This window comes from Podarcis bocagei, assembly GCF_964188305.1.
Source record: "Podarcis bocagei genome assembly, chromosome: 14".
NCBI classification, from domain to species: Eukaryota; Metazoa; Chordata; class Lepidosauria; order Squamata; family Lacertidae; genus Podarcis; species Podarcis bocagei.
Window position 1 is genome coordinate 45,542,932 of NC_138139.1, and position 27,634 is coordinate 45,570,565.

At 45.4% G+C, this 27,634-nt stretch overlaps 1 protein-coding gene and 2 long non-coding RNA genes across 6 annotated transcripts; 1 reads left to right on the forward strand and 2 right to left on the reverse strand.

Moving 5' to 3' along the window:
* Positions 1–1,162: 1,162 nt before the first annotated feature.
* On the reverse strand, positions 1,163–27,634 carry DAGLB (diacylglycerol lipase beta). Of its 4 annotated transcripts, XM_081169526.1 has the most exons (17): positions 27,439–27,580; positions 24,999–25,123; positions 17,587–17,738; positions 16,741–16,915; positions 14,868–15,129; positions 14,188–14,313; positions 13,877–14,004; positions 12,152–12,278; positions 11,156–11,239; positions 9,461–9,538; positions 9,189–9,269; positions 8,924–9,051; positions 7,434–7,502; positions 7,256–7,328; positions 5,609–5,684; positions 5,431–5,524; positions 1,163–2,236 (listed from the first exon to the last, which is right to left on the reverse strand). In XM_081169526.1, exons 2-17 carry the CDS (start codon positions 25,091–25,093, stop codon positions 2,041–2,043), a joined length of 1,944 nt encoding a protein of 647 aa, XP_081025652.1. In that variant the 5' UTR covers positions 25,094–25,123; positions 27,439–27,580; the 3' UTR covers positions 1,163–2,040. The 4 variants fall into 4 exon arrangements, with proteins under 4 accessions (XP_081025652.1, XP_081025650.1, XP_081025649.1 ...); XM_081169524.1 differs by having other exon boundaries at positions 5,431–5,684; positions 27,491–27,634; XM_081169523.1 differs by having other exon boundaries at positions 5,431–5,684.
* Positions 2,204–5,108, forward strand: LOC308573115. Its single transcript, XR_014001928.1, has 3 exons — positions 2,204–2,346; positions 2,799–4,729; positions 4,991–5,108. It is a non-coding gene; the product is annotated as an uncharacterized lncRNA (long non-coding RNA).
* On the reverse strand, positions 4,986–5,173 carry LOC308573165. Its single transcript, XR_014001981.1, has 2 exons — positions 5,074–5,173; positions 4,986–5,042 (listed from the first exon to the last, which is right to left on the reverse strand). It is a non-coding gene; the product is annotated as an uncharacterized lncRNA (long non-coding RNA).

Genomic DNA, 27,634 nt, shown 5'->3' on the forward strand with positions numbered 1-27,634 from the left:
TCTCCCCTCTCTTTGGGAGTCCTCTGGGCAGCCAATGCTGCTGCCCCTGATCTGAGCTGCCCCCCCCCAAAAGAGGTGCCTCCTCTCACTGCCCCACAGGGGCCTGGGACTTGTCTGTCCATTCCCTACAGAGTAAGGGCTGGCAGATTGGCTTGCTTACTCCGAGGCCACATCAGTTCCTGGCAGCCAGCCCCAGTGGCACCATTTGCCTGCCAAGGTTGTAGTCAAGGCAGCTGCAACAAACAGCTATGCAAGCCTTTGGGAGGCAGAGACACAAGAAGGCATCGGAGAAGGGAGGGAAGGAAAGAGGAACAGAGGTCAAGGTTTCCCACAGCACCCCTGACCATCATTCAAGGCACTCCAGGGTGCCACAGCACACTGGTTGAAAACCACAGAGATTGAATCTATTGACACATGGATTAGTTGACCCAAACTGGGCAAAAGCACTGCAGTGTGAAGGGTGATACAACTGCCATTTTCCAGTCTGGCTGTTGTGTGCATGCAACTGGGTTGGCTTCTGGGTGAATTGTGACTTTGCTACCTATTGGTACATTCCATCCATATGGAAAGTTTGGTTTTAGTCATGCTTGCGTTGGAGTGTTTAGAAAGCCCACAATTTTAACCTTTGTGGTTTGTGAACTGGGACAGTATTTGTGATCACAGGATTCCTCAGTGAAGTGTTTGGTGTTTTTTAAAAGTCTTTTGTTTTCATGTGAATGCATAACCCACCATGGAGTGGGTTACCTACGCTTGGAAGCATCTGCATGTGGGGAAAAACACATAACATTTTTTGATTTTGACAAAGATTGCCCTTCTACAAACAAGTACCGGAGTGCTTGCTGGGCAGATGTCACTTGTACAAGCTTTCACTAATTTTAACTTGTTCTCCACTTCAGTCATCAATCTCAAATGTAAAAAACCAAGGTAAAGTGATAACGTTTTTAACCACTACCTTACAGAAATCCCTTTGGTGGAGCAGAGAGAGAAGCCAAGCTAAGGAATACCTCCCATCTGTTGTGAGCCAGACTGTGGGATAGGCTTCTTAGTATTTTCCACTGAAAACTAACAAGTCAAAGTATAGCGTAATGCAACAAGATTATCTCCTATTTCCATTTTCAGTTTGAACCTAAATCTATGAACAAATACCATTACAAAACACTGATTCTGCTTGGCAAGCAGTTTCTGAAGGACTTGCATTTAGTAAAACATCATTTTAGTGACATCATTTGCTGCACAATCGTTTTAACTGTACAAGATTGCAAGTAGGAATATTTTAAAATTGAAACTTTTTTTTACATAGCTAGTCCAAATGATCTTTCACAATTCTCCTAGAATGGGGCAATGTGGAATAATACCATAAGCAAGGATTTAACCCTTCTATATAATTAAATGCACATTCAGCAGCACTGAACGGTAAGCAAAAGTAGACAAATATTGCACATGAACCCAAGTAGCATTTAAGCCTACAAAAGTTATAAAATGCAGGCTTCCTTCAACAGCAAAGAAAACAAGATTTCTGCCATGAAGGGAAGTGCCAATAACAGTCTGAAGTTCAGCTCACCTCTTGGGGGTGGGGGTGTCACTTTTGTATATCCAGAACGGTGGTAGAGTTGTCCTCAATTTAATATTTTCATTTTCCCATGTCTCCTTTTTACAAGTGCTTTATCAACCTGGCGGGGTGGACAGCTCTGCTGTGTGAAACAGATGTAAGGCAGAGGTAGACCGTAAAGTATGAACCTATATGGTCACTCTAGCTAGTCTTGCCTTCCTTCCCATCAGCCTCGCAGTTCTCTGTACCAGCTGCCACTGATTGATGGTTAGAAATCACAATGGGCTCACTTGCTTCTGTTAAAGTGAAACAGCTCGCCTTGAAAAGGACCCCAGAAAAATCTCTGCAATGCAAAGAAGTGTGTCCTCTGCTTCGTCCTGAAAATGTTGAAGACCTGCCCCGCTCAGCTCCTACTTTGGGGGCATGAGTTAAGTACGAAAGGCCTGCCTGTCCAAACACAATTGATAGGCTGCTGTCCTCTTTGTCTTCAATTATACAATGTTTGTAGAAAAGTCTCCTTGCGCTCGACAAGAAATGCAAGGTGCGTTTTCCTGAGCCAAGCTATTTAGAGCTTTGAGGACGATGTCTGGCATATGATCAGTTATCATCTTGGGGCTTATTAAAATATTACCAAAGGCGGTTTCTTTTGACCAGCTTGCAGTGTACTTGACGTCTGAAGAACACCACCTGGAAAAAACACAACGTGTCAGTGGAATACTTGCACCCCTGATTTCGGCAGCTATTTCGAAACAGTGATTGATCTTTGTAAATGCATAATGTAGTTCCAAGCACTCAACGTGTCCAGAAGAGGGCAACCAAAATTGTCAAAGGCCTGGAAACGATGCCTTATGAGGAACGGCTAAGGGAGCTGGGCATGTTTAGCCTGGAGAAGAGGAGGTTAAGGGGTGATATGATAGCCATGTTCAAATATATAAAAGGATGTCACACATAGAGGAGGGAGAAAGGTTGTTTTCTGCTGCTCCAGAGAAGCGGACACGGAGCAATGGATCCAAACTACAAGAAAGAAGATTCCACCTAAACATTAGGAAGAACTTCCTGACAGTAAGAGCTGTTCGACAGTGGAATTTGCTGCCAAGGAGTGTGGTGGAGTCTCCTTCTTTGGAGGTCTTTAAGCAGAGGCTTGACAACCATATGTCAGGAGTGCTCTGATGGTGTTTCCTGCTTGGCAGGGGGTTGGACTCGATGGCCCTTGTGGTCTCTTCCAACTCTATGATTCTATGATTCTAAGCAGGACTTTGAACTCGGCCACTGAAGCCTTTTCCTGCCTTGTGGATGGCCGCATTCCGACAGGGACAATCTTATCAGAAGCTGCCTGCCAGCAGTGGATCAGGCTTGGCTGCAACTCCCCAAACCTGACCACCGCCTAGGCTGCCCTCTGTGCCCCACTATGAGTTGAGAAGCAGGCACCATCTGGAGAGGCCCACAGGCTCCTCATCCCTGGTGCATGTGATTTTGGAAGTTCTGTTAAAAAAGGCTGCATCCTCTTTCCTAGGGTAGACAGGAAAAGGAAGCTGATTTTTAGAAATAGCTGCAGCCAAGCCAACACGATCTGCCTGAACTTCCTGAAAGACAACTTGCCTCCTGTGACTGTGATTTCCACCTGCAATGCACTGCCAGCAGCTGTAGAAGTAATCTCAACGACAACTGCTTTAGGAGGCAGTGAAACCTCCCTTCTCCCATGCCATTCCATCCAGGGGCTGAGACAGGAACGTGAGCTTCTCTCAAGATATTCTGTAAGGAGCAGCTGATAATATTGAGTGGTATGGCACCCCACTTGTGAAACACCCTCTGTACCTAGCAATGAGTACCACCCCTTTGAAATTTTTCATACTGTCACACCTCTTTTCTTTTTTTGGAGATTACTCTGTTTCACTGATTTTTTTTCTTTTTGCAATCCCCCCTGCTTTTTACAAACTTTCCCTTACTTGCTTTTTTTAAAAGAAACATACCACCATCTAAACCGATTCAGAAGAGGTGAGGTGAGGCACAAAATGCAAAAATATGACACACAGTAAGAATAGCTACTCAGCGAGCCTCGATGCCTGAGCGCATATTGCTTTTTTTTTTTACCTGTGGAAGGAAACTACAGTACTGTAAGAAAATCACTTCTATATTGTTCAATTGCAAAAGACAGCAAGAGCGGGGGGTTGGGGGGAGGCAGCGGCAGGGTTTTAATAATGTTCTTACCAAAAGTTTTCCAAACCTTGCAGTAATAAATAGTTTTCTGCAACTATTCAGTGCCGAAAATATGTTAACGCTGCCCTGCTCCAGAAAGCTATTAAAATAGATTCTGTTTTTGTGAGGTCAACAAAAATCTGAGACAGGGAAGTTGTGCTGGTTTTATTGCAAATGCAAAAATGGAGCAGGCTGTCTAGGGCAAGAAACCAGTGGACAAGAGTCCTCAGGCTCTTCCCTCAACCCTATCAGCAATTTTAGGTGGTGGTTAAAAATAAAAGTTCCTTTTCTGCTTTAAGCAAAACAGATGGCATGTTGAAACACTGTGCCCCTGGAAAAAGTGCATAATGAAGGCATAAGAAAACTACAGTTAGATAGCCCTCTGCTTCTCATTGACACAACAACTGGCTAGTATGAAGTACAAGTGAGTACAGTGCTAGCTTTCTAGGCAATCAACATCATATTTACAAAAAACAACAACACGTGAGGTGTTAGTACACACCTATGATGCCCTTCAAAGCCCGGAATCAGTGTTAAGAGAGGTGTCTCTCTGCATTAACTTCCATAACTCAGTGTGAAAATCTTTGGGTCAAGCCAGGCTTCCTCAACCTCGGCCCTCCAGATGTTTTTGGCCTACAACTCCCATGATCCCTAGCTAGCAGGACCAGTGCTCAGGGATGATGGGAATTGTAGTCTCAAAAACATCTGGAGGGCTGAGGTTGAGGAAGCCTGGGTCAAGCCATGCGCCTTTTATGTCAAGTAGTCCAATGACCTTAAGCAGAACCTTCAATGCAAGGGCCCTAAGGTTTTGGGAACGATTTCCTTTATCAGAAACAACTCCTCTCTCAAGGACTTCCGAAAAAGCTTCAAACACAATCTGGGGTGAATTTTGAAGAGGCTGGCTTGATGGGTGAGAGGGCGCTCTATATTCCTGCATTTCACCTGCTAAAATGTTTTTGTTGTAATGCTTTATTTTTATGTACCGTATTTTTTGCTCTATAAGACTCACTTTTTCCCTCCTAAAAAGTAAGGGGAAATGTGTCTGCGTCTTATGGAGCGAATGCAGGCTGCGCAGCTACCCCAGAAGCCAGAACAGCAAGAGGGGTTGCTGCTTTCACTGCGCAGCGATCCCTCTTGCTGTTCTGGCTTCTGAGATTCAGAATATTTTTTTTCTTGTTTTCCTCCTACAAAAACTAGGTGCATCTTGTGGTCTGGTGTGTCTTATAGAGCAAAAAATACGGTAAGTTGCCTAGAGTTTGAGAAAAGTGGTAAATACCTATGTTCAATAAACAAAATGCTAGATTGCTAGCATAGCGGCAGGCCACCACAAGCAGGAAGGAAATACTGTTCCATATAGCTTAGGATAATAAATAATTGCAACAACTGAGCTTCTTGGGACACCTGGTCAGATTGAGGAAAATGTTCTGTGATCCACAATACCTCTATTATTATTATTATTATTATTATTATTATTATTATTATTATTATTATCATTATCATCATTATTCTTATTCTTATCATTATTATTCTTATTCAAACCTTTCATTCACCCCATTTCCACATTCTTGCACCTTTCCTCACTCAATCCTTGCCAAAAGAGTTTTCTGAATGTAAAATGCAGATTCGGGGCAGAGAGAGAGAGGGCTGGGGAGCATGTGGTCACTGATAACAGGTTAGTTGTTTACCTCCTTGTGCTGCTTTCTTCTACAATGTGGATGATTCTCCCAGGGAGAAAGAGGTGCGGATACTGAGCCGGAGAGCTTAAAGTCGAGTCGTCACCTAGAGTAGTGTAAGAAGGAGACTGATGAACCATTAAGTTTTCTTCAGCTAGAAGAGGCTGAGTCAAAGCATCTTGGTTTCTACCATCCAGTTCCGTTGGAAAGTTATCAGGTTCTCCTCCAAATACTTCATACCAACAGCCATGTAGCAGGATCTGGTACTGCGCGAGGAGAAATTGAAAGACAAAAGGAGAGCATATGAGAAACTGCGAAGCCATTTGGCTAAGTGGGATCATTTCGGTTTGTGCAGAGAAGTTTTTTAGAACATCTACACCCACAATAATTCTGTGCTGTTATTCCAAAAGTATGATGCCTGGGCAATTACTTCCCTGCTCCCACAATGCATATCAGAGCAAAAAAGTGAAATCTCAGACATCTTTGACAGACAGCTCCATCGTTACTAACGGACTGGAGTCAAACAGACTGCTAGGCTCATGGAATAGGTCTATACTATCCTAGAGAGTATGACTCTGTTTTTCAATGTGATGTCAAAAACTGCTTTTGAAACTTCCTGGGTAGCACAAGTGGCTACTGACTGAGGAAAAATGAAACTTTATTTATTTCTGCTTGTCCTGACTGACAACAGCAACAACTCCCCAATATCTTTCCCGCCCTGGCACCAAAGAGCTTTTGAACTGGGAAGATGCTAGAGTCAACCTAGAATGGAATTTTCTGCATCTAATGCACATGATCCCTAGAATCCCAAATCCTTTCACCGCTATATACAACTAACTGCGTATGAAAATCCCTACAAGAACACCTGCGTCAGCAATTACTGGGCTTGGTCTAGGGAGGAAGTGAAGACCGGGCTAATGCAACACATTATATCTGGGACTTCCCTTGCACTTGGTCCAGAAACTGCAACACGGTTGCCGACAGGAGTGAGACCCTGTCAGCACATAATACCTGTACTCAGAGTTCTGCGCTGGCTGAACCTGATACTGAGCCAAAGCTCTTAACAGCTTGGGACCAGTTTACTTGAGGGACCGCCTTACCCAATACATCGCAACCCCATCAATCTGTGGAACTAGTACATTTACAAGGGCCATGCAGTGTCTCTTTCGCACTAGTAATGAGTATCTTTTTCAGTGTGACAGGAGCTGCACCCTGAAACTCCTTGCATTGGTTTATATTGGTTTTCAGTGCTTGCTAAAAAAAAGGTTTTTCGTTTGCCTGCCCAGCTATACATGGCTAACATGTATCTTAACGGGAAGCTTTATTTTACAAAAATAATGCATATATTTAAACGACAGGTTATACGTATAAAGGGTAAAGGGACCCCTGACCATTAAGTCCAGTCGTGGCCGACTCTGTGGTTGCGGGGCTCATCTCGCTTTATTGGCCAAGGGAGCTGGCGTACAGCTTCCGGGTCATGTGGCCAGCATGACTAAGCTGCTTCTGGCGAACCAGAGCAGCACACGGAAACGCCGTTTACCTTCCCGCCGGAGTGGTACCTATTTATCTACTTGCACTTTGACGTGCTTTCAAACTGCTAGGTTGGCAGGAGCTGGGACCGGGTATCAACGGGAGCTCACTCCGTCGCAGGGATTCAAACCACCAGCCTTCTGATTGGCAAGTCCCAGGCTCTGTGGTTTAACCGACAGCGCCACCTGCGCCCCATTTTACGTATACTTGTTGAGAATTTTAACGCATACCTTGTGTTCGCAGAGGTTGTGACCATTAAAACAGCATTCAGATTTTTAGAACAAATAAGAACGGTTTGTATTTTTACCTTGGGTCTGTTACAGTTTGCAACTATCCTGATGATCCTTCTTTTTAGGTCTTCCATGTTGGGCATGCTTAGCCTGTTTGGTACACAACAATGAAGAGGAAGGAGATCAGCACTCATTAAGCCATCTGACCAAGGACATCACTTTCAAACTGAATCAGCAAGAAGGCTGCATCCTTACCTTGGAACAACATCCTTCCCGACAATCACAGATATGATAAACTGCTTAGTATAGTCCGCAAGTGATTTGCTTAAAAAGAAAGGGAGGGTGTTAAAGAAAAGAAACGCTAACGGAAACCTACTGTCAGTTTCCTTATACAGACATGCATTACAAGAGTTTTAAAAGTGCTCCAAATTACTTCATTCAGAAAAGGCCCTTAAGCAAGAGAGAATTACACTGAGCATCTTCTATCACTGGTAAATAAAATATGACCGCTGTTTGCACCACAATCATCTCTCCCTCCCTTTAAAAAAGACAGAATAATTGGAATGCTTTCCAGAGTGTAAGACCTTCCCTTTGGACCAGCATTTGGTAGAATTATCTTCCAAGACAACGGTTCCCCTTTTCATGCACATAATGCGCACACATAGACATGCACGCAAAAACACAGTACCTCGCAAGACAAAAAGAATCCGTTCTGTGATTCTCTTCGTCTAGCGGTTTTTTCGTCTTGTGAAGCAAGCCCATTGACGGATTAGCGGATTAGCGCTATTAGCGGCTTTTAGCGGCTTATCTGCTGATCGGATCAGCTGATAAGCGGCTTAGCGCCTTAGAAAAAGGGGGGGGAGGGAAAAAAACCAGCAGGAACTCGCAATACATTGTCGTCTTGCGAAGCAAGCCCATAGGAAATTCGTTTTGCGAAGCACCTCCAAAACGGAAAACTCTTTCGTCTAGCGAGTTTTCCGTCTTGCGAGGCATTCGTCTTGCGGGGCACCACTGTATTTGCCCATTGATAGATCTCTACACATTACTTGTCTGTCCGCCATGCAGGGCTTGCATTTGCGGGGAAGCTGTTCCACTTGCACAGTCCCAGTGCCAACCTTGTTGAGCTCAAGGGGGGGGGGAAAGGAACCTTGTGTTGATTACTAAACCATTCCCACATGTACAGGTCTGTGTACATGTGGAAGCAGATGGGCAGGAGGGATCACATAGGGTGGAAAGCCGTTCTGTTCTTTCATACAGATGAACCTATCTGATCTTAGATGCAGAAACCTCTCTGCAGATGACCAAGTCTGGAGCAATAATGGTCTCCCTGTGCTTTTAATTTATTTGCTTTTTAAAAAGAGCCATATCATTATCAGAGCCAATTTATTTTTCATTGCTTACCAGTTATTCAAGAACACAATGTTCTTACCCACTCAGATCGTTGTGGATAGAGGGGGATGAACATGCTGCACTTAATAAAAGGAGTCTGAAATAAACTAGGGGAACTGTAGTTCATTTTTTAAACCAACCGATCTCTTACAGGGGAGAAACCTATATGCAGAACCAAACCAGCTCAATTCACATAAGTTCTTCCTAAGCTGACCCAAGTTATCTTTACATCATTTCATGTCCAAATACCCCCTGGTTTCTCAAAGCTCACCGTGCTAAGCTATGCTGTGCTCCCTTGCTCTATTTGCCAACAGATTTCTGTCCTGAAATGGGGATAGAAAATTAATATAATTTACCTTAATAAACCCCCTGGTGGAGAAAAGGCGTAACATCGCACATTGGGGAATGCGTTTTTGAGCATGATCGCCAAAATGGAAGCCGTTCCCCCTCCTAAGCTGTGGCCAACGACAACTAGTTTATATTCCTAGAGATAAAAAATACAGAAAGGGCTAGGACACAAACAGAAATATTGATGAACTGAGCAGCTCAGCTAAATGCTTGCAACAGAACATGTTGGAGGCAAGGGGGATGCACGCCCAGAGATTGGAAGCGACAACTTACAGGAGCAATTGTGAAGGCTTGGTTCAAAATCCCATCATTTATTAGCCTTCTGTAAATATAGTTGGCGGCCTGGGTTATCCCCTAGGAGACAAAAAAACAGTGTCTCGGTTTGAAAGCTCGTTTGTGTGCTTAAATCCATAGCTCAGTTGGTAGAGCATGAGACCCTTTATCTGGATCCCCTGGGAGTCTGCCCAGCGTCTCACTGTACACCCAAGAACAAACAGTTTTGGATCTCCAGGCTTTGCAAAGCTTTCACAGAACTACCTGCTGACCTTATGCACAAAACCGTTTTCCAGAACCTCTTCCAATGTCAAGTGTTCGCAATCTGCCGAGAGATCCGTGAGGACGTCCTGCATGCAAAAGAAAGGAAATGCAGTTTCAGCATTTTGGCTGCCTGCCAAACATACACAAAGAACACCACCCACTGCCCGGATCAGGGATACCTTCTTGCAGAGTTGACACCACTGGACATCAGGTAGCAGAGGCTTTTATACTCAAGATATTCTGGAAGGCACGTTAACATCTAGAGCATGGGCTGCCAGCATTGTGACCGCCAGATGCTGCGGACTACAATTCCCATCATCCCTGACTATTGAGCATTGGGGCTGATGGGAATTGTAGTCCAACGGCATCTGGAGGGTACCACGTTGGCCACCCCTGATCATCACTCATTTTGGCTTCACAGAAACTGACCAAGACAGTGGAGGAATCAAATATGCTTGGCTTGGCTTGGCAGTCTGAAGAACAAAAGAATATGAAAAATGAAATACCTAAGAAGTGTTAGCTTCTTAGGAAAACAGACGATATGTAAGAGGTAACTGTTTAAAGTGTATGTATTTGATTTGCGAAGTCTTCCTTTAATAATGAATGAATTAACGCTGTTCCATCTATGATCTTTTTTATCTTCATTAAGATTTAATTGTATTAGTTTATGTAATTTATTTAGATTTCTGCTTTTCTTCTTTCTTTCTTTCTTTTGTTCTTTGTAACCTTTTAAAATCTTTTTTCTTTTCACGTTTCAAAGTTTTGATTTGTATGTATTTGCAATATAACTCAATTTTTTTAAAAAAAACAACAACAACAATCCAAAACAAATATGCTTGGCTGAAAGAGACAAAGCACATGCTTTTGTAACCAAAGAAAATATTTAATAAAACTATATTTTAAAAATGCTTGGCTGATTATATGGGCTATGGAGGGCACTGTTTATAATAATATAGCAAGCAAAGGAAAGAGATAGTCCAAATAAAGTATCATATCTAAAATCAGTCTGTGATTTTTATTTTATTTTTTGGAATACACTTCTCAGCAAAAGAAGTAATGAGATTAGATTTCTGAGATATATGAAGTGGAAAGACATAGTAGTATTGCTGCATATACCTGATACATTTGATTTGTTGTGTAGTATTTCTTAAGATATTTAATTTTTAAAATTTGTTTTTTTAAATAAATAAGTAAGAAGAGGATCCTCATGCCAAGTACTACATCTGGCACTACAGGGTTTTGCATACATGCTGCCGGTTCATCGTGTACACAAATGTGTCCAAGCTATTTTGAAATCCACTGAAAATGCAACCGGTGGAGATTAAAATAAAAGTGCAATATACAGGGATGCACCACACATTTAGATGACGTACAAACAAGTTATTCCTGTATAAGCTTCCCATTCATACTAGAGCAGCATCTTTGTCCCTCCAGATTTTGCTGGATGACAACTGTCATAATTCCTGCCTGGGACTGATGGGAGGCTGAAATCCAGTTAACACCAGGAGGGCACCACACTGCTCACCTCTGCCCTAGATGTTAAAAGTCCCGGCTAGAATCCCCAAACTAAGTTTGTTGACCCAACACGTCAGAACTAATATTTCTGTAATAACTCACCAGCGATTATCCGTGCCAAGCCATAGAAAACAAAAAGTAATGTAAGCCGTGCTCCCAATTTTTCAATTTTATGAAACAGATATTACCTCAAATGACAGGGTTCCTCTCACAGCGACGACGACGGCCTCTTTTTTGTGATCCAGTGCAATGTAGAACGGGATCTCATAGATCTAAAAAACACAAGGGTGGGCATGGGAGCATGAGATCTTCCACACTGGGTCATGCCAGTGGTCCGCTTAGCTCAGCCACTGCATCATCCAAAGGCCTCCGGAAGGCTTGTCAAGCAGAGAGAGGTCAGTCCCTTTGTGAGGATCTCTCTGACTGATAGATGATGAGGACTGCCTGCGGGACGAGGAGCCAACAAGGTGGGAATTGCATGGAAACCAGTCACACCAGTCTGACCCCCTGCTTGCTCAATGCAGGATGCAGCTACAGCATCCTTGAGAGATGGTTTCCATGCAATTCCTGCTTCATTGGCTCCTCCTGGTAACTGCTGATGGATCCAGCCTCTACAGAGTTATGTATCCTTTTAAAAAAGTCTGTTATGGCAGTGGCCGTTGAACTGTCATGTGGTAGCGGGTCCACAGGCCAAGCATATTCTTTTATGCAGTGCTTTTTTTCTTAAAAAATGTTTAGGGGTACTCTCATTTTTACTCAAGAAAACCACCATTTTATAGTTCAAATACAGTCATACCTTGGAAGTCAAACAGAATCTGTTGCGGAAGTCCATTCGACTTCCAAAACGTTCAAAAACCAAAGTGCAGCTTCCGATTGGCTGCTGGAAGTTCCTGCGGCCAATCGGAAGCCCCGTCAGACATTCAGCTTCCAAAAATAGTTTGCAAACCGGAACACTCACTTCCGGGTTTGGGGCGTTCAGGAGCCAAAATGTTCGAGAACTAAGCTGTTCGAAAACCAAGGTATGACTGTACCATAAATGGATGAAAGTACAAAGATTCACATAATGTTTAGGGGTATGCGTACTCCTATGTACCCCAAGAAAAAAGCACTGTTTTTATGTACAGTGGTACCTCTTAAGAAATTACTAAGAACCAACTTGGTTTGTTTTCGTTCCAACGGCTTACTTTATTGTGGAAGCTGATGTGAATGAAATCTCTGTACTGAAGTCCTGTGATTTTTAAGATCGCTCCAAAATTCATGTTAAGATGATCGCTGCCGATTATGTCGGTCTCTGTTGGGCTGCTTCTACAACTTCATAAATTGAAGACAGAAGAAGAAGAAGAAATGAGACATGCAAAATTCAAATCGGTTACACTTCCCAAGTAGAAGAAGCCTCTCACAAGCACGCAGTGTATGAAGATTGCTAGCATGTCAGTTTTGTTTATTTAATGAATTTATATCCCACTATTTCTTCCTAGGAGCTCAAGGTGGCATGCATACATCTCCTCCTCATTTATTCCCACCCTCACAACAACCCTGCGAGGGAGGTTTGGCTGAGAGACAGTGACTGGCCCAAGGTCACCCAGTGCGCATCATGGCTGAGTGAGAATTCGAAACCTGGTCCGAGTCCAGCACTCTCACCACTACAGCGTTGCGAGTCATAAAGGGAAATGGGGAGTAAGTGCTACTGAACTCAGTGGTTGCATTACAAATTCTTAAATTGCATAACAGAAGTATAGGAAATCAAGTTAAAATATCATTTCCTCCCGACCCAGTTGTAAGAGGGACTGTCCTCACCTATCAATCAATCTCTGGGTTCTCATTCCTAATGCAGAATGAGGAGCCTACATCCCTTCAGATGTTGGTGGACTTTGACTCCCATCATATAAGGCTACTGGACAAGCTGGCTGGGGTTTATGGGATTTTGAATCGAATGAGGATGCCACACTGACAAGCCCAGGTTGGAGCAACCCACAAGGACCTGGGAGAGCAGGGTTCAAATCCCCCACTCAGGCACAAAGCCAGCTAGGTGACCTTGCGCCAGTTGCTCAAACTCTCCATCTGACCTACCTCACAGGTGCAAGGATAACAGAGGGCAAGGAGAATAAAAGGGAAGGCAGGAAAACTCTGCAACCAGGGGCAACGTGTCTCTGAATACCAGTTTCTGGCAATCACAAGTGCGAAGAGTGCTGTTGCACACGCGTCCGAATTGTGGCCAATGTGGGGACAAAATGCTGGGGTAGCTCCATTGCTTAGAGCGTGGTACTGATAACGCCAAGGTTGCAGGTTTGATCCCCGTATGGGACAGCACTGCAGCGGGTTGGACTAGATGACCCTCAGGGTCCCTTCCAACTCTATGATCCTGTCTATGACTAGATGGGATTTTCATCTGATCTACCGGGGATTTTCTTATGTCCACTCCTGTGACTCAGTCCTCCATTCGGGCAAGCAAGAGGCATTGTCAGAGTTTAAGCACACATTCCCAGACAGGTAAAAACATCGGAGTTGCCAAGGAGAGCCAGTGAGGGTTGCGGCCTGGGGAATGACGTAAGGGCCACACAGAGAGGCCTGGGGGCCACATTTGGCCCCTGAGCATCAGGTTCCCTGCCCCGACATTATGAAGATCAATTTTATTTTTTAAACAGCCCAGTTATACAGCTCAGTTTACACCACCCATTATCTGTTTCCAAGCTTTTTGAACCTATATAAAAAGCTAGCAATTCTTTGAAAAACATCAATAATATTTTGACATGTTAACAAGTTAACCCTCAGAGTAGAGCTCTCTCAAATGCTACACTGCAAACAGCAACTTTCTTATACGATGAGCCACCACATTTAATACTCGCGTTTAACATGCCACATTAAAGAATTAAATTCGCCAATCTGTTTTAGACAGTGCATCAACCTACCAGTCTCCTTTAAGCTTACAGAGGCCTGTAAAAGGGTTTGCCATTATGTAGTAGGCCCAACCATAAGTAGCCACGGCAAACTTCATGTAGTGAGCGGCATTTTCTAATTCTGCATCCAAATCGTCAGCCTGGGAAAGGAACAGAGAGTGAAGGTGGCTACGGTGATGAACATGGGTATGGTTATATCAATTGTGGGAAATTTTAAGAGGTGCTCCACCAGACAGGGCCCTCAGAGGTGAGTTTCCCTCCCACAGAATATCCGAGCAGCATCTGAACCCAGACAATGAGTTCAAAACTTCCAGCTTTCTTACCACAGGAGTTAATGGTGATTGAGTAATAATTTCTTCAGGCTCCTTGGGACAATTTTCCACTTTATCTTGCTCTTGGTGGAGAAGAGTCAGCCCTGCTGCAACGTCACTTGGCACCAAGTCAGTGTCCTGCAGAGAAAGTGACAGATAACGTTCAGAAGAAAACAAAAACATTTACAGGCAGCGACTGTACTTGGCACATCCAATATGAGCAGAATCACACATGCACTGAGCCCAGAAGTGACCCAAAAACCTCAGGAAAAGGGGCGGAATGGGGTGTTTGCAGGCTTTTCCAATGGCGTTTCAAATATATCTGATTTCACTTAAACATGCGGTGCCTTGGAATGTAACCCCCACAGAAATTAGGAGTCGCCTGTACAGAGAACCTCAGTATCACACATAAAAGGTACTGAGGAGCAAAAGAAAAACATATGATTGGTCCTTTCAAACATGCTTGATGTCATACACAGCAAATTATTTTTAAAAGCACATATATGAGAGACATATCACCATTACGAACAAAGAGGAAACCCTTTACCCTCTTCCCCAGATATTATTAGGGCTGCTCATGTGGCTTAGCCTAGTATCAGAGATGACCCCTATGTCCATCACCCTTAAGCCCACCTTGGGCTCCTTTCTCTGGAAAAAAAATATATGGGGGAAAGCAAGCATTTCCTTCTTACCGAGAAGTAAGTGCGGAAAAGCTCAGCAATGGTTGTAAAAGCGACTCGGTGGTCGTCATCTTGCACGATGCAACAGCACATCAATCGGATTCTTTTCTCCCAGACGCGAGTCGCAGACTTCTTAACATTGTAAAACAGCTGGCCTGACTGGCTGCTTTCCAGGTCGCGATTGGCGCAATCGGGAAGGTACACCGTCTTCCTTCCACCAAGCGGGTCAAAGACCACGACGATGGCCGCCACGGTAAAAACAATGATAATCCAGCTGCCGGGCAGAAGGGAAGAATTGCATGAACTCTGGCTGGCGAGGGCCGTTCACAACACGCCAGCTCAGTTCATACGCTCTAGGAACCTGCGCCACAAAATTCCAAGTTCCAACAAACAGGAAAAAAACCCACCGCAATGTTTGCACTGGGAGAGGTTAGTGGAGGATAGAAGCATCCGCAGGAGATGCGTTTTGAGAAATGAGCCCCGGGGAACTCCTGCCTGCAACCGTTTTGCCCAGACCAGTGGCAATGGAAGAGGCCCCAAGATAATCCACGTCCAAGAACTGCATGTAATTGAACAGAAATATCCAATTACCATATTTTTCCATGTATAAGACTAGGTTCCCCTCTAAAAAATAATGTCAAAAATTACGGGGCATCTTATACACGGATACATCTCCCCCCAAATTTTCTTAAATCTGAGTCTCCAAAAATAGGGAGCGTCTTATACATGGGGGCGTCTTATAGACGGAAAAATACAGTACGCCAGCTTTTCCTATTCTGGGGTTCTCCAGGTGTTATTGAACTATGTGGGCCACCTCTCCCCAGTGAACCAACCCAGACCCTGTGATTGTAATCTGGGGCTCTTCTCTGTGTGCCTCATCCACAGGAGTGTGGCAACACAAGAACAGTTCCCCCCCTCCGCCCAATGGTGGCTCTTCTGCTTGTGGTATGCTCTCTTCAGGGAGGCCTGCCAGACACCATCTTTATTTTCAGGCGTCAAGCAAAAACTTTCTTCTCCCCCAGGATTTTAACCCTGAAGTACTTTCAAGTACAGTGGTACCTCGGTTTAAGAACAGTCTGGTTTAAGAACGATTTGGTTTACAAACTCCGCAAAACCGGAAATAGTGTCTTGGTTTGAGAACTTTACCTCGGTCTAAGAACGGAATCTGAACAGTGGAAGGGCATCAGCGGCAGGAGGCCTAATTAGGGAAAGCGCACCTTCGTTTAAGAACGGTTTTGGTTTAAGAACGGACTTCCGGAACGGATTAAGTTCGTAAATCGAGGTACCACTGTACTTGCAGCCTCTTTTAGTGGGGCAGGATCTGTAAGACCAGTCTGCTATTTGTAGAGATACATTTTTTTAGGTATTCGTAGCTATCGTTTGTTGTAATTGGTTTTAGTGTTAATAAATAAATAATAATAATAATAATATTTATTATACACACACACACACACGGTCCATCTGGCTGGGTTTCCCCAGCCACTCTGGGCGGCTCCCAACAGAATATTAAAAACACGATAAAACATCAAACATTTTAAAACTTCCCTAAACAGGGCTGCCTTCAGATGTCAGATAGTTTATTTCTTTGACATCTGACGGAAGGACGTTCCACAGGGCGGGCACCCCTACCGAGAAGGCCCTCTGCCTGGTTCCCTGCAACCTTATACTGTATACGTTGTCTTGGGTCACTTTAGTGAGGAAAGCTTCTAATAAATATAAAGGACAATATAACTCTCAATATCCCTGGCCCTTAGCCATGCTGGCTGGGGTGCATGAGAGTTGGGAGCCCAGCGATATGTGGAAGCCGCCAGATAGGGCAAGGATGCTTAGGTATGCTAACACCCAACCCAGACACACCTAGGCGGAGGCAGCTGAACATCGTTACCTGGCAATGACTGTTCCAAATATGGCACTTATCATAGCCCCTTCGCAATTCACTCTGAGGTCCGACACCCATATTGCTCCGACAACAGCCCAGACCAGCTCTGGCAAGAAGAGGGCCAAGCGCAGATAGAGCAGTTTAGGAAGAGATTTTCTTGGCCCAGGGTTGGAAATGGTTCCTGGAAGGTACAGTTGAAGTAAGAAGCATAAAATGGTTTCTCTGGGAGGAAGGGAAAATGCACCATCCCTGAACTGCTTTAAAAATGAAATATATTTCCTCTGGCTGAGTTTTAGTAATCGGAGGGAAAGAGTTATTACTAACCAATCTCCAAACATCGCTGCCATGATTTCAACTGAACACTGAGAATTATAATTTGCTGAATGCTGCACGATGCATTCACAACAAAATAGTTGCCTGCTGTGAGCTCACCACCTAAGAGACATCGTACCTTGGAAGTTGAATGGAATCTGTTCTGGAAGTCCATTCAACTTCCAAAATGTTTGGAAACCAAGGCAGCCAATCAGAAGCAGCGGGGGCCCCGTCAGACGTTCGGCTTCCGAAAATCGTTCGAAAACTGGAACACTCACTTCTGGGTTTCGATTGTTCGGGAGCCGATTTGTTCGGGAGCCAAGGAATTCAGGATAATAATAATAATAATAACAACAACAACAACAACAACAACAACAACAACAATAACAACAACAACAACTTGGCCTCCCCAGCCACCTTGGCTGTATTAATGATGGATGCCAAGCCTCTTTATTGGCAGTCTAAGAGCAGTTTGGACGGGCATCACTTTGCTTTTCATACAGGCTAAACAATTGTAATGCGATGCAGAACGCCACTCACCTTGCATGCTGACATACAAAATAGAACACAAAGCACATATTATGGCTGCCAGGAGAATGAGGAGGACCAGCAGGTAACTGTGCAGCAACGCTCCACCGGCGCAGTTAAACTGCCCTTTGTGGATGGAGTACAAAACCAGAATTCCAATCCACCTGCGAGAACAAAAAGAAGAAGGCACAAGACGTCAGCTAGGAAGGAAGCCTGGCCACGATGCAGATCCTCAGTGAAATCCTATATTAATGCACTTAGAAGAAATATACGGGGTGGGGAACCTCAGACCTGGGGGCAAATGTGGCCCTCCAGGCCTTTCCATCTGGCCCTTGGGACTTTCCCCTAGGACACACTCCTCCCCGTCCATTCCCCTCACTGGCACTACTCTGCACCCACATCAGGGGCTTTTCGTTGTTGGAAAGTGTCCTTGAACTTTGATAATGCCTCCTGCCGGCCGGCTGGCAGATGGAAAAGTACATGTGTGTGTGTTTACGCACAAAAACCTCTGGCTTCCGCATGCCTGGGATGTAGCCTATTGCATAAAGAAGCCTGTTCCTTGAGATACCTGATTTGGCGACGGTGACACACGCCTTGGTTACACCCCGTTTGGATTACTGAAACATGCTCTGTGTGGGGCTGCATTCGAAAAGTGCTCATAAACTTCAACTGGCTCACAGAGCTGCAGCCCAATGGTTGACCGGGGGCTGGTTATGGCTTGCTACAACAGCTCCACGGGTTAGCAGTCTGTTTCCAGGCACAATTCAAATTGATGGTTATCACCTATAAATCCCTATGCAGTTTAGGTCCAGGCTATCTGAAAGACCATATTCCCTCATATGAACCTGCCCTGGGCTTTAAGATCTTCAGGCAATGGCTTTCTCTCAATCCCTCCACCCTCACAGGCGCGCTTGGTAGGGATGTAGGAGAGGGCCTTCCCGGTGGCTGCTCCCAAACTTTGGAAATCTCTTCCTAGAGAAATTAGACTGGCTCCCTCCTTGTTGTCCTTCCACTGGCAGGTTCATAGTAGAGTTGGAAGGGACCACGAGGGTCATCTGGTCCAACCCCCTGCAACGCAGGAATCTTTTGTCCAGCGTGGGACTCAAACTCATAGCCCTGAGGGTAAGAGTTTCATGATCTTGGTGAATACTTTCTTTTGGGAACTGACTATACAGAAACGGTGGTCTGTTTTTATTGTAATGACCTGTGTATTGTAATGACATTTTAATTCCATTGAAGTCTAATTGTTTTTAATGACTGAGTCCTCCCCCCCCCCATATTTTTTGCTGTTTCTATTTTAGCTGTAAGCCACCTTGAGTCCCTTTCAGGCAGAAAAGTAGCATGTAAACATATTAATAATTGTTCAACCCACTTTTGCTTAAGGTTCCCCGACCACTTGCAAGTGGCCCCCAAAAGGCTTCCCATGATGGAATGTGGCCCCTGGACTGAAAAACGTTCTCCGCCCCTGTTGGACTGCAACCTCATTTCATCCAAGAGTTGCATTTTCACTAAACTAATTTGCAACGGTACAGAGAAAAAGAAATTTACTACAATTAGACTAATCTGATAGGCTGTTGCATCTCCCAGTACAACACAGCAGGGGGGGAAATAAGGCATTAGCCCGTAGTGTCTATTGTTCAAAACAACCATAGCAATTTAAATCAATTAAGTATCCTCATTCAGGGATAGCAAGGCCGAAACCTTCTGTTGTGCTGCAACAAGTAATTAACGTTACACAACCACTTAACTCTGCTTGAGTGACAGCATTTTTGTATACCTGAGATTGTCACACAAATAAGATCTGCCTTGCACAGCCTTATTTCCATGGGATAAACTGAACACAAAAGCAAGCAGTGTGCATTTGGTAAAATAGTCATCTTTCTACCTATCTTTTAAAAATATTCTTTTCCATTGACAAGCATTCTCGAGGAAAGCTTCCCTCTCGTTAAGCCCTAGACATCTTATAAAATCACTCATGAATTCAATTTTCCAAATGCCCTTTGCTTCACATCAACAACCTCTGAATAAAACTGAAAACTGCGCTAGTTGGGCATGCTGTAAAATCAGAACGGTGCATTCAACCCCCCAAAAATGCATTTGTTCCACAGTGCAAGCCTTAACCATTCCTGCTCAGTTGGAAATCCAACTGAATTCAATGGATCTTACTTCCAGATAAGAAGAATTAGGATTGAGGCTAGATTCTTGAGAGTTCGTTAGCTAAAACGTAAGCAGCTTTTGCTCTCAATTTGAAGTTGACGGGAAAAGTTGACCATCGGCTGTACCTTCAGCCAAGCTGTCAGTGGGGCGGCAGTGCTCACCCGACCTCCCTATTGCCCCCATTGCTGCTAGTTACTGATGGTAGAAGGGGAGCAGGAAGGTGGTGCTCACCCAAACTTCACCCCACCCAGGCACCCGCATTTCCCAGTAACCAGCTGCAACACAGGCGATGGATGATCAGGTGAGGATGCCCTCACTTCACCGATTGCTGCTGTGTGATTTGCCTTGGAAGACTTATGGAAATGAGCTCAGAAGTGCCTGGATATAGGTCCATCTGCATCCCACTGCTGATCTAGTAACCTGGTTTCAACTGCGAGTGACGGCTACAGGGAAATTCACTGCTTTGCTACAGCCCTCAAAATGCTCAGGATGTGCTAGAGCTGCCTGCCACTAAATGCAGTCGTGGTTAGACAGGGATCTGAGGAACAGCACATAGCTAACTTACGGAGTCCATGACCGCTAATTTATATGGCTTGAAATGGAGATTGGACCAATTCATGATGAGGGGAAACTATCAATGGATTATTCTTTCTTCCGTTTTTATCAATGGCTTTCCATTTATGAGGTGCTTCCTATAAAATACCTGGAAGAAATACCGTATTTTTCGCCCCATAGGATGCACCGCCCCATAGGTTGCACCTAGTTTTTTTAGGGGGGAAATAAAGAAAAAAAAATTATTTCCCCCCCCCCCAGGCGCAGGGCTGGCGCGGGGGAAGCCCAAGCTTCCCCCGACCCCAGAACAGGCTGCTGCCTGCAAGCCTCGCGAGCCCGGCGCGCAAGGCTTGCCGACATCTGCCCGAAGCACGGGGCGGGCTCCACAGCTCGCCCCGTGCTTTGGGCTGCCGCCCCAAGCCCTGCGAGCCCGGCGGGACTTCCCGGGCGCGCAAGCCTTGCGGATAGCTTCCTGAAGCCTGGAGAGCGAGAGGGGTCGGTGCGCACCGACGCCTCTCGCTCTCCAGGCTTCAGCGAAAGCCTGCATTCGCCTCATAGGACGCACACACGTTTCCCCTTCATTTTTGGAGGGGGGAAAGTGTGTCTTATAGGGCAAAAAATACGGTAATACTTTTTCTTTCGTCTCAAGAAGCCAGCAGAAAATTTCCCCTGATCTGCACTGAAGCCAGGAAAAAATCTGCAGCACTTTCAGTAATATAGAAGGAAACATTCTTTAAGTAAAACAATACTGAATCTCCAGGGATCTTCCTGTAAGAGCTCATAGTAGAGGGAGAATCAATTTCTCACTACACTTACCATATAAATCACAGTGCAGGAGAGCATGTTCAACAGATTTTGTTGCTCCAGCTCCACACAAAAATGGTTGTTCATTTCCTGGGGTTTTTGCTGAATTGTCTTTCTACCGGTGCCAAAGGCAGCAAATTACAATGAGGAAAGTTAAATGCTCTCCTATACTTTGAGACAGTTAATGCGCAAAGTACAAAGCTGCCATGATTCTACACAGTTTAATGAGTTATTAAGAAGTGGAGAACAATTATTTGTTAGTTGCAGTTATCAGATGCTGTTGATCTAAGTCTACTGATCTTTGAATAACAACTCTGGCCTTCTTTAGCCCATAAATGCCCAAAATGTCAGGAGAGAAGCCCAGCTTATAAACATTCTTCTTATTAACCTCCCTCATCCAATGATGAACAAAGGAGCCCAAGAACAAAAAGGAGAGATAGCCAGCAGGAGCTGCTGAAAAAGTGTAAATTTCAGGGCATCATGAAAACATAAGCTAAATGAATTCAGAACAGGGTGTTGCCTCTTCAACATTTTGAAGACACACTCAGATCACAGCTATCACAGTCAGAAAGGCGAATGTAGAAGGGAAGGCATCCTTGCTTCCACTTGAGCAGATCACGGATCTTATTCACAGATTGTCATATGCTCAACAGTCTTTCCCTGGTGAGCAACCTGGCTGCTGAATTCTACACCAGCTGAAGTTTCTGAACCATCATCAGAGGCAGCCCCACGTAAAATGCACTGCAGAAATCTAACCTAGATAAGGGACATGGGTGGCGCTGTGGTCTAAACCACTGAGCCTCTTGGGCTTGCCAATCAGAAGGTCGGCGGTTCGAATCCCCGGGACGGGGTGAGCTCCCGTTGCTCGGTCCCAGCTCCTGCCAACCTAGAAGTTCGAAAGCACATCAAAGTGCAAGTAGATAAATAGGTACCGCTCTGGCGGGAAGGTATATGGCGTTTCCGTGCGCTGCTCTGGTTCACCAGAAGCAGCTTAGTCATGCTGGCCACATGACCCGGAAAAACTGCAGACAAACGCCGGCTCCCTCGGCCTGTAAAGCGAGATGAGTGCCGCAACCCCAGAGTCGTCTGCAACTGGACTTAACTGTCAGGGTCCTTTACCTTTACCTTTTAATCTAACCTAGAGGTTTCCAGAGCACATATGACAGAAGGTAGCCTATCCCTCTCCCGATAGGGGCACAGCTGGGCCACTAGCCAAAGCTGATGGAAGACACTCTGCACCACTGATGCCACCTGAGCCTCAAGAGACAGCAATGGATCCGAAAGAACCTCCAAGCTGTGAACACGCTCCTTCAGAGGAAGTGTAACCCCATCACCAGCAGGCCACCTCCCATCTATACAGTCTAGGGAACCACCCACCAACAGTGCCTCAATCTTATCTGGATTGAATTTCAGTTTATTTATCCACTCCATTACTGAGGTGAGACATTGGTCCAGTACATCTGTTGTCACACTTGCAGAAGTAAAGGAGAAGTAGAGCTGTGTCCAAAACTCCAGATGACTCCACTCAGCGGTCTCAGGTAGATGTGAAACAGCTTGAGGGGTAAGACTTAACCACAAGCAACCTTGCATTGAACGCTCCCTGGAACTGAACAGCACTCCCCAAGCATCATATTCTGGAAACAACCATCCAAGTAGGATCGGAACCACCACAAAGCAGTGCTATTCATCCCCAACTCAGATAGCCACTACAGAAGGATACCGTGGTTGATGGTATTGAAGGTCACTGAGAGGTCAAGGAGAATTAACAGGGCCAGATTTCTCCTGTCTTTCTCCCAACTAAGGTCATCATCATACAGGGCAACTCAAGCAGTTTCTGCGCCAAAACCGGGCCTAAATCCCAACTGAAACGCACCTAGAAAAATAAGTTTCCTCCAAGAGTGCCTGGATCCGATCGGTGACAACTATATTAAGGCCTTAGAACAGACATCCCCAAACTCGGCCCTCCAGATGTTTTTGGACTACAACTCCCATCATCCCTAGCTAACAGGACCAGTGGTCTGGGATGATAGGAATTGTAGTCCCGAAACATCTGGAGGCCAAGTTTGGGGGTGCCTGCCTTAGAACCTTTATATCCTGCTGCACTCCTTACTGCAGGAGATTTCAATGCATGCAAAGGAGCAATGATTTAAGTCCATTACCACCCGATATGGGAATCAGATACTTGCAGTTATTGGGACGGTTTCCAAAGGTACACAATGTTAATTATGTAGGACTCTGTTTAGTTTCATTTACAAGGCAGGGGGATTTGAGAATACTAAATGCAGCATTTTCACAATTAGCATATAGGTATGGGACCCTTGTTGAGGCCAGCTCCAACATTTACTGCTAACTGTGACACTGGCATGCTTAGTTGGCAGTAATGCCAGTTTAGAATCTTCCTCTAATAAAGAACGAGGTGAGAACTGTAGTTCTGTGAGGATGCCAGAAAGGTGGTGGTGGTGGTTGATTTCTACCCCACCCATCTGGCTGGGTTTCCCCAGACATTGGGCGGCTTCCAACAAAAGGTTAAAAATACATTAAAATATCAGTCATTAAAACTTCCCTAAACAGGGCTGCCTTCAGATGTCTTCTAAATGTCATATAGTTGTTTATCTCTTTGACATCTGATAGGAGGGCATTCCACAGGGTGGGCGCCACTACTGAGAAGGACCTCTGCCTGGTTCCCTGTAACTTCACTTCTCACAGTGAGGGAACCGCCAGAAGGCCCTCGGCGCTGGACCTCAGTGTCCGGGCAGAACGATGGGGACGCTCCTTCAGGTATACTGGGCCAAGGCCGTTTAGGGCTTTAAAGGTCAGCACCAACACTTTGAATTGTGCCCAGAAATGTACTGGGAGCCAATTTAGGTCTTTCAGGGCCGGTGTTATGTGGTCTCAGCGGCTGCTCCCAGTCACCAGTCTAGCTGCCGCATTCTGGATTAGTTGTAGTTTCTGGGTCACCTTCAAAGGTAGCCCCACGTAGAGCGCATTGCAGTAGTCCAAGTGGGAGATAACCAGGGCACGATCCACTCTGGTGAGACAGTCCACGGGCAGGTAGGGTCTCAGCCTGCACACCAGATAGAGCTGGTAGACAGCTGCCCTGGACACAGAATTGACCTGTACCTCCATGGACAGCTGTGAGTCCAAAATGACTCCCAGGCTGCGCACCTGGTCCTTCAGGACCGTTCAGGACCAGGGAGTCCTCCATACCCACCCACCCCCGTTCCCCAAAAACAGTACAGTGGTACCTTGGTTTACAACCATAATCTGTTCCGGAAGTCTGGTTGTAAACCAAAACACGTTGTAACCCAAGGCACACTTTCGCCAATGGGGCCTCCTTAAAAAAAAAAGTGTTGTAATTTTAAAAAAATTGGGTTGTAATAAAAAAAAAGGGACACACACTTCCAGGTTTGACGTGGTTGTAATCCAAAATGGTTGTAATCCAAAACGGTTGCAAACCAAGGTACCACTGTACTTCTGTCTTGTCAGGATTCAACCTCAATCTGTTAGCCGCCATCCATCCTCCAACCGCCTCCCTAGATTCCTAGCTACCTTACTGAATTATAGTATTCAGCCCACTGGTTGGGAGTTAACCACAGTTAGAACAGGAGTGAAACCTCTTGACAGACACACCCTTATTTACAGTCCTTGACTCAAATGGCAGCTCATTACTGATTTGCCCCAGAACTTGCTTTAAAATCCAGACAGGTACGCACAGAAAGGTTTCCTCTTACTTTTAAACCATTACATCAGCGCAACACAAGAAAGACCAGAATTCCCAGGGGAATAAGTACAACTTCTACATGAGCTCAATTACTAAAACCCCTTTTTAAAAATTTAAGTAGTGCTTATTTTCCCCAAGTAGTGCCTAGTTCATTACTGACAACGTTAATATGTTAAGCAGCAAATCTTACCAGATCAACCTGATGAAAAGTTCAAAGGCTCCTGGGAAGACAAAGTCGTCACTTCCAATGGCCCAGCGCCTTCCAAACATCACCATCCCAGGCATTGTGGATGCACTGGTGTGGATCCTCAGCTTCTGAAGGAGAGCATACAAACACTATAGAATCTTGCGAGTATACCTTTCCTGCTCAAATATAAACATCTGTTTTTGTTCCAGATACATTGAAACCAATTAGAGTCCACTTTATCAGGTTTTGAACCAACTCTCCTCCTTTCCCCCAATCAATGCTTCTGGTCAATTTTTAGATCTAATGGCATATGGCGGTGATTTTCAACCAGTGTGTTGTGGCACCCTGGGGTGCCTTGAATAATAGTCAGGGGTGCTGCAGGCAACACTGGCCTCTGTCCTTCTTTCCTTCCCTCCCTCCTCTGATGCCCTATTGCGTCTCTGCCTCCCAAAGGCTTGCACAGCTGATCCTTGTAGCAGCCCTGGCTACAAGCTCCCCAGGCGAATGGTGCCCCTGGGGCTGGTCAGGGGTGCTTCCCAGGCCCCTGTGGGGCAGTGAGGCACCTCTCTTTGGGGGAGCAGCTCAGAGACAGGGGCAGCAGCTGCAGCTGCCCAGAGGACTCCCAAGGAGAGGGGAGAGCAGAGGAGGCTGAGGGAACACTCCACAAGGGAGGGTGTTTGAAAAAGGGTGAGAGGCTGCCAGCTCTGCAGGTGAGGGGTGACATAACTGGGCTCCTGAGCCCCACAGGGATGCCACAGAAGGGTCAAGGAAACCATGGACTCAAAAAGGTTGAAAACCTTTTTGGCAAACTGTACCTGTTCTTTTTTCCTATCCAATCTGCCCCTGTAAAATCACCCAGGCTACTTTCACAGTCTAAAAGCCTTCCTTCCCTTTCATACATTTTGCACTGTCAGGATACCTTCCCACGATCACAACATACTGAATTACCTCTCGCTTGCTCTCCTCATCACCATCAACCAAAATCTCCATCCAGTCTACTGCCTTAACATTACCACACATTTGATTGAAAAAGCACCAGAGAAGCCCTGCGGCTTAATAATAATAATAATATAATTTATTATTTATACCCCGCCCATCTGGCTGGGTTTCCCCAGCCACTCTGGGCGGCTTCCAACAAAATATTAAAATACAATAGTTCGTCAAACATTAAGAGTTTCCCTAAAGGGGAGACTTTCTCCAAAACATGAATACACCCCATTTAAGAGGTGACACCTTAAACACCAAGGCCTTATATTGTGGCATATGTTTTTCTGGACCAAAGCAGCCTTTAGTCTATGAAAGGTTATAGCAACTCTGTTAGCCTTTAAGGCGCCACAAGACTCTTAGTCTGTTACAGCAAACTCGTCAAAGAGCCTCATAGCATAAGCTTTCAGGGACCAGAGTCCACGTTAAGCCTGTTAATCTTTCAAGTCCCACAAGCCTCTTTGTTGCATTTACTGCAACCGACTTACAGCTGCGATCTTGTATACACTTGCCTGGCAGCAAGCCCCAGGAAGTGCAATGGCCTTTCCTCTCGCAGACTCAGGCTTGTAGCACAAACTTTCACCGGCAAGAGCAACCTTTCATAAGCCCACAAGTGCTTCTTCTACCACAATTGCACCACTCATTCTCATGCTGCCACAACACACTCTTTTTTTTAATGTGCAGGTGTGTGTTTCAAATGTTATTATATGTTAAGTGTTGTGGTACTGCTTACAGATGCCCTCTGCCTTTCCCCAACCCGTCTGCCACACAAACACCCCTCTGGGGAAATTAAGAAACCACATTTTCACCATGCAAACAAGGGCCCCTGCTTAATAATACAGTAATAATAATAATTTATTATTTATACCCCGCCCATCTGCCTGGGTTTCCCCAGCCACCCTGAGCAGCTTCCAACAGAAGATTAAAAGACAATAGTCTATTAAACATGAAAAGCTTCCCTAAACGGGGCTTTACTCATGTGATGTGCAGAGATGCCCCTAACCTATTCCCACCTAGAGAGCCTCTTAACCCATTTCCACTTAAACAGCCCCCTACCTAACCTATTCCTGCCTAAAAATTCCCCAAACCCATTCCCACCTAGAGAGCCTGTTAACCCATTCCTGCCTAAAAGCCCCCATACCTATTCCTGCCTGGAAAGCCCCCTAACCTACTTTCGCCTAAAGAGCCCCTTAACCCATTCCTGCCTAAAAAGCCCCCATGCCCATTCCTGCCTGGAAAGCCCCCTAACCTATTTTCGCCTAGAGAGCCCCTTAACCCATTACCACCTAAACAGCCCCCTAACCTATTCCTGCCTAGAAAGCCCCCATACCTATTCCAGTTACATCCGGGGACTGCACCCCCCTCCCGCCAAAAAGCCCCCTTTCAAGATTCCCTCACCCAAGAAGCTGCCCTCGCCACAGCGCCCCCTACTGCGGCTCCAGAATTGCCCGCCTCTTACCTGCTCCCCACCGGCTCTCTCTACGCCTCTCGCTCAAAAGCAGGTCACTTACTGACAACACGGCGTCATGACGCACTGACGTCCGCGCCGCGATTCCGGCTCCTGCCTCTCACCACCACTGGCCACTTTCATCCACGCACGCGCCCTCCTCGGGCACGTGGGGGTGTGTATTTGCTGCCGCTCTTGTTGCGGGGGC

What these genes read in the sequence shown, in the direction of transcription:
- DAGLB (XM_081169524.1), bottom strand. Translation starts at nt 25,093, where the DNA reads ATGCCTGGGATGGTGATGTTTGGAAGGCGCTGGGCCATTGGAAGTGAC. An exon ending in CTTTTCATCAGGTTGATCTG is followed by an intron (nt 17,739 to 24,998) that starts GTAAGATTTGCT and finishes TTGTTCTCGCAG; the next exon opens with GTGGATTGGAATTCTGGTTT. An exon ending in GAAGAAAGCAGCACAAGGAG is followed by an intron (nt 2,237 to 5,430) that starts GTAAACAACTAA and finishes TGTTTTTTCCAG; the next exon opens with GTGGTGTTCTTCAGACGTCA.